The 11,364-nt window shown below is 39.1% G+C and overlaps 1 protein-coding gene across 3 annotated transcripts; it reads right to left on the minus strand.

The window, feature by feature from the left end:
* Positions 1–906: 906 nt before the first annotated feature.
* On the minus strand, positions 907–10,559 carry glra4b (glycine receptor, alpha 4b). Of its 3 annotated transcripts, none has more exons than XM_077547428.1 (10): positions 10,290–10,559; positions 8,789–8,916; positions 8,047–8,114; positions 7,109–7,299; positions 4,969–5,051; positions 4,764–4,901; positions 4,439–4,653; positions 2,419–2,577; positions 1,859–1,951; positions 907–1,781 (listed from the first exon to the last, which is right to left on the minus strand). In XM_077547428.1, the coding sequence occupies exons 1-10, from the start codon at positions 10,346–10,348 to the stop codon at positions 1,515–1,517; spliced, it is 1,401 nt and encodes a 466-aa protein (XP_077403554.1). In that variant the 5' UTR covers positions 10,349–10,559; the 3' UTR covers positions 907–1,514. The 3 variants fall into 3 exon arrangements, with proteins under 3 accessions (XP_077403554.1, XP_077403553.1, XP_077403552.1); XM_077547427.1 differs by having other exon boundaries at positions 1,859–1,948; positions 7,109–7,332; XM_077547426.1 differs by having other exon boundaries at positions 7,109–7,332.
* Between the last annotated feature and the right edge of the window lie 805 nt (positions 10,560–11,364).

An 11,364-nucleotide genomic window follows, 5' to 3' on the forward strand; every position in this document is an offset into this window, starting at 1 on the left:
CAACAGGTCTTATTGGGTCGAACGGTCTGCAATGCGCATTGCAGTAGTTGACCTGCAGGATTTATTCCAAACGCACACCGAGGCAACTTCTTGATGTTTCACATTAAGTTCTTGTAGCCTAAAATGGCGCCATTTTCAGGGCAACATAAATGGCAGTGTATGTCATAGCTGTTCTTTTAATAGTCCATCCATCCATTTTCTATACCTCTAAGACTTCCTTGGGTCACAGGTGATGTAGAAACTATCTATAGTTTAAATGTAAAATTCTCCCATGTTTCACATAATAAGAAAACAGGTCAGGGACGATGCCAAGAGACGGATAGAAACATTGTGGGAGCTGCCGAAATTGTTGGCAAGTAGGGGCTGTTTAGTAGACCTACATGTGACATCAATCTCCTGTCTTCCTTTGTGTGGAAAACTATCCAAGTACGGCAACATATTTTTGCAAAAACACGTATTTGGGAAATTGTTGGTCCAGTAAAAAAAAAAGGGGGAAAAAGTTGCATTTTAATCATCGCTTTCAACCATGTGTAAAGTGTACATAGTAGCATCCAATTGACATTTCTTTTCAAGGATAATCACAATCATTTGGCAAATAAATGCAACAAACTAAGACCAACAAGCAAATAAATTCTATTTATGAAGAGGTCACAATTCGAGCTTGGCTGGTATCGTTTTGAATTCTTGTCATATCAATAGTGTTGAAAAAGCCCAACCTAGAACAAAACATTGTCACTGGTTTGCTTAAGTTCTAACCTGAAGGAGAGGCTTCTTTGAACGCGCACAATAAATAGAAGGAACAACAGTGCCATCTTGTGGCCATAGAGGCAATGAGACAACAAAAATACTCTATATTTAAAAAAAGAAAAAAGTATTTTATAAAACAAACGTACGAATTAAATTACCGTGAATTTTCATATATCTTTAATATATTTTCTTTCAGCATTGGGATGAAAAAACAGTCTGACAAATCATAAATACACCTTTGCCTTTACTGAAAGACGTTGAAATACATTTAAAAAACATTACATAATATGATCAGCTCCCACAGCAGGGAAGACAAAATAAATCAAAGACGAATATTGTGAGATGCGCTAGCCACGTGATTTAAAAATAAATGAATAAAAAGAATATCCTTTGTTGAAATGCTCGCTGTGATACGTTCACCAGTCACAACATAAGGTACGCAATTTAATGTGATCCAATACGAACGCGGTATCAAAACGTCTGCCTTTACAAAGATAATGCACGGTTTCAAAGAGGTATCATTTTTTTAAATGTTACTTGATGATTATCCTCGAGATGCTAACTGGCGTGTGCTATACAATATGGCTCACAAGTGCAAATCAAAAGTGCAGTATTCAAAATATAAATAGTCTTAATACGTAAAAATAATAACTTAGTAGTGGAGCATCTTAACAGCAGCTGACATGCAGTCACTCCACATGTTGCACGGCTCAGCTGAGGCCCGTTCATGCTCGAGTGACACTGTCCCTCTGATCCTCCTCGTCGGCTCACAGTTTAAATTGGACGTCTTCATGCCGTAGCACCTTGTAGGTGAGCCAGTAGAGGACATTAAACATAAGGAAACTCATGGGGAACACGGCGCGAGAGATGGTGTCAATCTTTTTGGCTCTGTCCACAAAGCGTCGCCTTATGTCATAGTAGCCCAAGCCGGGAGGCAAGTCGGCAAACACCGGAGTTGCATCCATTTCCGGAGCGCTCCCGAGTCCAAAGCCGAAAGCGTGGAAGAGTAAACCCTGGCGTGCCAGCTCCTCCTCCTGGAAGAGAAACCACTGAATTAGAGGCTCGTGTTGTGTTTTCTTTGCGGCTTAAGCAGGCGGTGGCAGGTTCGTACCCGAGCACAGGCACTGCACTGCTGGCCGGCACCCCCGTGAGCCGCATCGTTGCCTGACATGTTGCCTTTCGTCTTACTGTCGCCACTTCCCTGCTAATGGAAGAAAGAGAGCGGCACAGTGTACATGGAATCATCCAACTGCGTGTTTGTGTTCATTAACAGAGTCGTTGTCTGTCTATTACATTGCGGAGAGAAAGTCATCAAAGCGTTGCGTTGTCACCCTGACAAATGAATACAAATGTTCCGTGTAAATGTTTTTGAGGATTGTGATATCAATTCTGCATTTGGTCTCACAATGCTGCTTCTTTCAAGGAACGTTTTAGATTCTAAAGCACATTTTGTCTCTTTTTTTTTTTTCTTCCCCTCTTGAGAGTCAAGGTGAGCTAGGAAGACGTTAAGAGTGTGCAGCCGAGAGTGGAAAGGGGGTGACGGCTTAAATTAATTACAGGTCAACGCTGTCGGCGGCGCAACATGCGGCTGAGACGTGCATAGCCGGGCGGAGGGAATTGCAGGTGACAGCTGCCCTGGGGGCAGAGCCTGAGTGGGTGGCTCACACTCACAGTCCGTTGCCGCTCTTGCTCTCGGAGTTTCTTCCTCAGTCGGAAGAACTCCTTGTGCTGCCGGGAAACAAAATTCACCGCCGCGTACTCCAAGAGTGCGGCAAACACAAACAGGAGACACACCGCCATCCAGATGTCGATGGCTTTCACGTAAGACACCTGCAAAAACAGACTTTTTTTAATATAGGATTAAAATATAGTGAAGTTCCAGCCAACAGAAATCCATTCAACACACTCGAAACTCGTTGGCCAGGTTGTTAACAATAACACTTCAGTTAGAGGTCAGATTAAATAAACAATTTACTTCTTCATACTCCTTTTCAAGCATGTTAAGTCATTCACTGCCATTGACGGCTATACTGTAGATGTCAAAAATTCATTAGAACTATATCTATTAGTTTAAAAAAAATTCTTCCACTTTTGTTAATTTTCTGTTGTTGTTGAGTATGAAAACCTAGAAACAAATGTACATTTAGAACAGATATAAAATCTAAAAAGTTAGGCTTAAATATTTGTGTGAGTCATTTTTTTGGAAGCATGCTAGCTAGTACGCTAAATACGTGAGCTAATACTGCTTGTACAGACATATGAGAAGGACTCGTTTAATCAATAGTTAAATAAACTTAAAATCAAGCTTTTGTAACTTGAGTAGGTGAAAACGTGACTAAAAGGTAGTAAAACCATGTGATTTATACCAGCCAATCAGGGAAGACATTTTATGATGATGGCATTGAACATCCCTATTTTTTTTTTTTACGTCATGTTATTTTACATAAAACACTCTAATGAATTGTCTTGGTAAGCATTTTACACTATATGACTGGATTAGATTTATTTTTTTAATTTGAACTGCCCTTTCATTAACCCTGATTTTGAACTACATAATTGAAATGAAGGGTGTTTTGCTCTCCACATTAGTGGTGCAAGGAATTATGGGATAGGATCCCATGTGTCGTCAAGCTTAAGAGGAATTCAAGCAGCTCGCACCGTGGCTGCTACCACTGGCACCTCGCAGGCATTTCACTCAGGCAAGAGCTTTCCTAAGTAAATACACATGTTCTATCATCTAGCCTAAGGAAACTACTATATATTGCATGTTTATAGTGACATAGTGACACACCCCATTAATCCAAAGAGTCCATATGAAACTGGGCTAGTGGGTGGAGAAGAAGCAGTGACTTTTCTCCTGCCGCAATGTTGATTTCTACTTGAACATGAAGCCTCCACAAAATGCAACCACGAGCTGCAAATCTCAAAAGCCATGAACGACCTTCCTCAAAGCATCAATTTCCCATTTTAATCAAGCCGGACGAAAAAATGTTGCAAAAAATGTCTAATTCTCTCAACCAGCGTGTTCTTCGTCTTTTGTCAGCTTCAGAAAACAGGCGAGCCGTGATTGGTCATGACCGGTTGAGTAACTGTTATGTCATTTTCAGTCGACAGCAAAATGGCCGCCCCCTGAGATGAATAAAAACAGGTGGATTTTGTTGCCTTAAACATTTACTGATAATAATATGTTATATGTGACCTCACTAGTCTAAACAGGACATTCCGTTTAATATTACATTTGTGGAATATGAGTTATGGAGCAAAATCCAGCTATTTTTAAATCCATTTTAAGGGGCGGCCATTTTGCCACTTGCTGTTGACATCACTGTTGCTCAGGGCTCAGGCAACAACCAATCACAGCTCACCTATTTTCTGACGCTGAGCTGTGATTGGTTGTTACCAATCAGTGTGTTAGCCACTGCGGTCAATTGAGACTAGCGAATGGTGTGCTAATAATATGCTTTTGATTACTGTATTTTGTTACCGTTTGTTTATTAAAGTGATTGAAAGAGCACCAGTGGCTGTTTCAGTCCTCCCGATATGCTCATTATATGGACTGCGGTTCATTCTAGCTAGCGGTGGTAGGCTATATTCAATTAGCTGATGATGTTTACAGTACTTTACCAGAGACGTGTAGCATCTGCTATTTATTCAACTCGCTAGCGTGTCACAACAAAGAAAGGAGTCCAACCTTGGGCAGGGACGCCCTGGAGCCGGAGCTCTGCGTGGTCATGGTGAGCACGGTGGTGATGCCCAGGCCGACCCGAGCCGGAGCCGCATCCATGTTAATCCAGAAGGACACCCAGGAGAGGATGACAGTGAGCAGGCTGGGTATGTACATCTGGATCAAGTAGTAGCCCATCTGGCGCTCCAGGTAGAATTTGACCTCAATGCAGGTGAATTTACCTAACCACAGGAGGAGATACAGGTACAAACTAACAGGCTCATTAGAAGTACAGTAGAGTGACAGAGGTCTTCGAAGATGCTAGACGAGGGTCGGCCTAGAGGTTGTTTACCTGTGTTGTAATGCTTGGTGCAATAGCCGAGGCCTTGCTCCTCTTTTAGCACAAACTGAGGGAGCACCAGGTCATCGGCCACCTGCACGGCGCCAACGTCCAGCCATTCGAAGATGAGGTCATTCATGGTGTAGCCAACTAGAGGGGAGAAAGAAGCTTGTTTGGAGATCTCAAAACAAAGCCGGCTTGAAAATGAGTCACTCACAGCTCTCCAGCTGCATGATGCACGTCTGGCTGTCCATGGGGAAGTTCTTTAAATCCATAGGGCACGAAAGGGTTAATGTCAGCCTGGAAGACATACAGTAGATGGCGCACTGCATTTGAATCATACATTTTTTTAGCTCCGAGCAATGACTTTATCGGTGGTAATTCAGCATTATGGGCCCATGATGGTGATTTTCTGTCTTTCGGTAGTTTATATTGGATACAGAAGAGTAATTCCATTGCAAAGTTAATGTGGCATAATTTAATTTAAATTGCCTAGTGGGCGTTCAGTAGCCTTTAGTAATTTTTCCTCGGCCTATGGGTTTAGGTATGATTAAGCCTTATGCATTCTACCTGGACTGTGTAAATGAGTGATGTGATTAAGAAAAATAATTGGAACAATTCTGTTGAACCACATTGCTGCGTCAGTGCTGCTAGATGGTCACAACTTTTAGTTTTGTAAATGGTATTTTAGGTAAATGGTAAAAATATATTTTTTAAGATAATCTGCTGAAAGAAGCTGCAATATAAAAAAAAGTACAATTGGTATTGTTTTATAAAGAGGGGAGTTAAGAATTGGTTCACTCTAAAAACAGTTGTGTCAAAAATGACCCAATTATGGGTCAAAAATGGACAGATCCCCGATTTTGGGTAAAAAAAAAAAGTTGTATAAAACAACCCAGAAAGTTAGGTCAGATTGTCTATTTGCATCAGTTTGATCCACTCAACAACAAAAAAAACACACAAAAAACAGAAAGTTGGGTTAGATCCTCTACTTGGGTCAATTTGACCCAACCATAGGTCAAAAGTTGGGTCTTTTTTTTTAATTTATGGAACAACCTAGAAAGCTGGGTCAGGTATTCTACTTGGATCAATTTGACCTAACTTTGGGTTAAAAAAAAAAAAAGGAGAAAAAAAAGAGTATGCTGAATTTTTTATATTATGACCAACAAAGTTGGGTCAGATCTTCTACTTGGATGAATTTGACCCAACTTTAAGTCAAACATTGGGTCATTTTGTATAAAACAACCCAGAAAATTGGGTTAGATCCTCTACTTGGGTCAATATGACTCAACTTTCTGGATTGTTTTGGACAAAAATGGGTAATTTTAACAAAACAACCCCTAAAGTTGGGTTAGACCATCTACTTGGGTCATTTTGACCCAACTTTGGGTAAAAAAAAAAAAAGAGGTCATTTTGTATAAAACAACCCAGAAAGTTGGGTGAAATTGAACCATAAAGTGGTTCGGTCCATTTTTTATCTATAATTGGGTTATTTTTGACCCAGTTTTCTTTAGAGTGTTTAATAAAGCATTAATCAGAATCAGATTTATTGGCTAAGTATGTAAAAAACACACCAGGAATTTGTTTTCACGCTGGGAAGCTTGGCGGTTCGCTAATTAGCGCCCTGAGTTTCTTAGATGGGAAAAAAAGAAACCATAAGGAAGGAGTAATAACCTTATTAATATATACTCGGGTACAAACAAGTAAAACAAGTCTTATGTAGTATGCACTGCAGTCATTTGGACATAGAACCATTATTTATTTTTCATATAGAAATGCCACTAAATTTTTGCAATACATTTGGCATATCATAAATGTGTATACAAATCTAATCAAGGATTCATATTTCTTACCATCTACTTATACTGTATTTGCTGATTATTACGCCACACTGCTTTGGTGTCACTTAGGCGACTTGAATTTATTTGGCCTGCAGTTATTGTTTACCATGAACATGTTCACAGTATAAGCTGGACACCAATTACAACTCAGCTGAACTGGAGTGGAAAGAAATATGCAGCCAGATACTATAACCAGCTGTTGTAGAAGTGCATATATTCACGGATATGGATTTATGTATTTTCTCATACTTGAGAAATCTGACCTAATAAACTCTAATTTAAGAGCGGAATAATAAAAAAAAACATTTACAAGGATATTAATGTTTTGATTTGGATTGATACTGTCAAAGAGGCATTTTCCATCCATCTTCTATATCGCTTATTCCAGTCCAAAACTCATTTACATATTCCTATAGTCTGAAAAGGAATTAAAAAGTTGACTTTCAAAAATAAATATGCTCAAATAACAAACGTAATTTCTCTATCTAGCCAGAAGCAGAGTGTAATGTGCATGACCTGATGCTGTAGAGGACATTTCCATTCTGGAATATTCTGAGCAGTGTGTTGTCAGTGGTGACATCATGGAAGTTGGCTCCCTTTTCATTGGCAAAGAATAAGTCAGGCTTCCAAATGGAGTCCAACATGGACGGGTCCAGGTCCAACGAGTCGTCCGGGTACTCTTTGTACGCCAGTCGAGGGTCGTTCCACTGCTGGCGCAGAAATACATTTAGCCGGTAGTCCTGCAATCATTTAAATACACAGAATAGACTTTAAACAGGTTTAGCACTGAAAGTGAATATATGTTTTTTAATGAAGTCTGGAGAAGGCCTAAATGACCAACGTTTAGATCTTTCATGCGTTAACAGTATATGTACTGTATTAAAAATCCAATCTGACGTCACGTCTCTAAACACGTAAGAACAAAATGAAACGGCTGCAAAAAAAAAGGCTTGTGTGCTCATCATCTAAAACGACAGCAAACTCCACTTTCAATTATGAAAATTATTATTTAATGAGGCCCCCTTTTAAGTATTTTAGAAAATACATGAGTCTCACTATCTCTAAATGTGAATAAATAAACACCCTCGGAAAGTGTTCAGACCTCATAAATAAGGGAGAGTTCTTTTTTGGAGTCCTTTTAAACCTTTAATGAGGAAATCACATTTGAAATTTTGCATTTTATTAATGCCGTTTTCGGTCAAAGAATGAAAGAATATTTATGAATTAATGTAGCGGTATGTAGTTCTACTGTACTGTGATCATGTGCCACAAGATGGCAGCAAAGAACTCCATTTACCTAACAGAAACTACTCAACTCACTTCAACAGAATCCCTTGGCACCAAGATACCATCACATGGAACCAAAGAAATACTGTTATAGATGAATAGGCAAATTCACAAAAGTCAAAAATTTCTTATAATATTTGGGAGGATTATGACTGAGGAAAACTCACCATGGTGGTTTCAGTGATAGAGCCGAAGCTGTTGATGAAGATGTTACAGGTGACGTTGACAGGAGGTCCTAAAAGGGACACATTGTTTCACAACATAGCCACAATGGTCGTCTTAATTGTTGCGTTTGATGAACAAATGCATCCAGGAATTTTGGTACACTCCCATTAGTGCAGTCCATTTGCTGACCACCAAACATGAAATATTTAAGCGCCTCATTTCCCTGGAGGCAATAATTTATTGATTTTACTTCAGTTACATTAGTGTATTTATAGATAATCAGCTGGGATTTTTCTCAGCATGTTCTGTCGACGGAGTGGAGAGAGGTATCAAATTTGATATGAAAAATATATGAGATTCAACCCCGGAGACTTGTGCGGGGTAAAGTGTGTCAGAGAGAATCTTCTGGCTTCATTTAGAGCTAGAGATCAGGATTGGACTTAAATGGGCCTGTGGGGTAACAACACGGACACTGCTGCGCATTTCAAATTAAAAGGATCTGAAGGAAGTGTAAAAATATCACAACCCAAGGCTGTGGGTCAACAGTAAAAGAGTGAGAGAAAAAAAACACACACATAAGGATTGTGCGGGAAGCATCCCAGCCTGCAGCGTCTCTGGTCCCCCTTGACCCATCTGTCAGGGATTTGTGCCACCTCGACGCCCACATTGTTGGACAAATTGAGCGGCAAAGCGTCCTCGCACCTGTCACGACAGGGAGGCTCCTCCCAGCGCATCGGCTGTTACCTTTGAAGTTGGGTCGGATGCGAGCGTCGTAGCCAGATGTGCGACCCATCAGCTTGTCCAGAAAGTCCGATGGCGAGGGCGGTCTGGATGCACCGCCGGGTAACTTCATGTCCTTACACTGGACTGACCTGCAGCATCGACTCAGCGTCAAGTTATTTTCTAACATATACACATTTGGCATCATGTTTTCAAGGTGGTTTAATGTTTGTAATGATTTTTTTTTTCATATGGGACATACTCATCATGTTATGCGATTCAATTACACTAATATATATATATATATATATATATAATTATTTTTAAAGTTAACATTCAATTGTTTTCATTTATTTTAATTTAAATACATTGAAACTGAATTCTCTATTGTGGTATCATTCACGTGTAGAAAAACATAACATTTCAATAAGACACTGGCTACTAGTTAGCATGGGTGTTTCTAACCAATGTGCAGTATGTGCTCGAAAAGTGCAGTAGTACTACTACTACTACTTGAAACATATATATTTTAAACATAGTTACAGTTATTATATTGTTAGGTCAGCTGACACTTTTTTCTTGCTAGGATACATTTCATACGGAATCAATTGGAATGGGAGAAGCTAGCTGTATGTCCAGTGCATGTGCTAATATTAAAGCTAAGGTGCTACTGACAAGCTAACTGTTAGCCATGACAAAAAAGTGTTGCTTCTCTTTAATAAATCTGGGAATGAAATTGTGTTAAAATTGGTGCTGTCAAAGTTAAAGCAAAAATTATAGCATTAATCATGTATTAACGCAGATTAATCACACTATTAAATTTGACTGAAGATGATCTTTTAGCTTGACAGCGGATGGTTACATTTTAAGGTAGCAAAGGTTGCGTTAGAGCAATAAACATACAGTAACTAACTACATGTATTAAAGTATTTAATAAATGTTTGTGTATGACATTCAGAATATTTGTTCTAGTCATAATATTGGCGTCCTTTTTTTTTTTTAACTGATTAGAAAAAGAGGTGGATGAGAGAGTGCATGGGATCAAAAAATGTGGAAGACATCCTCATAACATTAAATGAAATGTAGAAAGAATGACCACATAACAGATGGTCTTTAAATTTGCCAGGCAAAACATTTTGAGAAAAAGTATAGTGTTTAATCATGATTAATCAAAATTCTAAAATGTGATTAATCTGATCAAAAAAAATGACTAGTTAAAACGACTAAAATGATATTGCCTGGCCGTAAGCGTAGCACCCCTAAACCTCTGACCCTAAAACCGCCCCTGCTTGTTGGTGTTAAAATGTTTTTTTTTTTTAATCTATCAGTGAATTACCATACAGCAAAAGCAGCCTATTTTTTTGTTCCAAATACTCCTTGAGCTTCTTTTATACCTTTGAAATTTTCACATACCTTTAAACCAGTCACATGATGAAATAGATATATTAAAAATAAAAAATAAAAATCCACCAACAAGCTTACTTGCACATTCAGGAATGTGATATAATGAAATATTTTACAGTACCTGCCTTGCAGAAAAAACACATACGGAGCCCACAGCAAACACAAAATGTGCAGTTGCATCCTCGAAACAAAAACAGTCCAGCTCTGGAGGGAAACTATAACTGAAAAGAGAAAATTGCAGATGCTGGAAACTTGTTGTTGCTCCTCCAGCTACTGCTGTCGTCTGAAGTCAGCAGCTCCTCCTTCCCTCTCCCTCAGCAGGTGTAAACTACAGGACGCTGCTGCTGTATAATTCAGAATCCCTGGGAGAACTTTTTCCCCCCCCACTGCTTGTGTGTTTGTGGCAATGGCTACAAGCTTGCTCTCTTTTTTTATGGCCATACTCATGTTCAAGAAACGACTGCAAGAATATTTAAAGAGACAGTAGCCACTTCAATTGAGGAACGGAAATATTTGACGGTTCTAATCACGTTTATGTACATGATACAGCCCAAATATTTTTCTTTGAGCAAAACGAAATAAATTTAGCAAATTTTTGAAAAAAAAAAAAAAATCATAGCATTAGATTTGGAGCACTATCCACCTCTTTTATTTTATAGGTTTTATAAATGTGTTTTCTGCATCATCCAATATTAATTTTAAAGCCGCTAAAATAAAATTCTAAGAGCTCACACTTCTATTGGTAACAGTGGATATCAGTGGTTCCCATCTCAAGCAGAGATGTCCGATGTTTCCAGCCTGCTGGGTGCATCTTCAAATAAGCGGGGAGGAAAAAATGTAAATATAGCCTAAATGTGGAAGCTCATGCTCATCGCTCCATCCACTTGATCATGTAAAATTAATAAGAAACGAGGAGACGGCCCGTTATTGCTGCACGTCTGCCTCACTTGGCTCTGGAGCCTTCAGTGTCAAATAGAATAAGAAATGTGTGTGATGAGTAAACAGGGACGTATTACTGATAATGGGGAACTCAAAGGAGAATAAGGAAAATTGTTTCTGCATGCTTGAACATTTTTACCTCCAGACAACATACTGTAAGTAGGCCACGCTTTGGTCTACTGCTGCAGTGGATTTATTTGATTCGTACTTAAACAACATGCTGATTTAATTGTTTATGAACCGACAAGCGACCAGGG

This window comes from Vanacampus margaritifer, chromosome 16 (assembly GCF_051991255.1).
Source record: "Vanacampus margaritifer isolate UIUO_Vmar chromosome 16, RoL_Vmar_1.0, whole genome shotgun sequence".
In the NCBI taxonomy this organism is placed as follows: Eukaryota; Metazoa; Chordata; class Actinopteri; order Syngnathiformes; family Syngnathidae; genus Vanacampus; species Vanacampus margaritifer.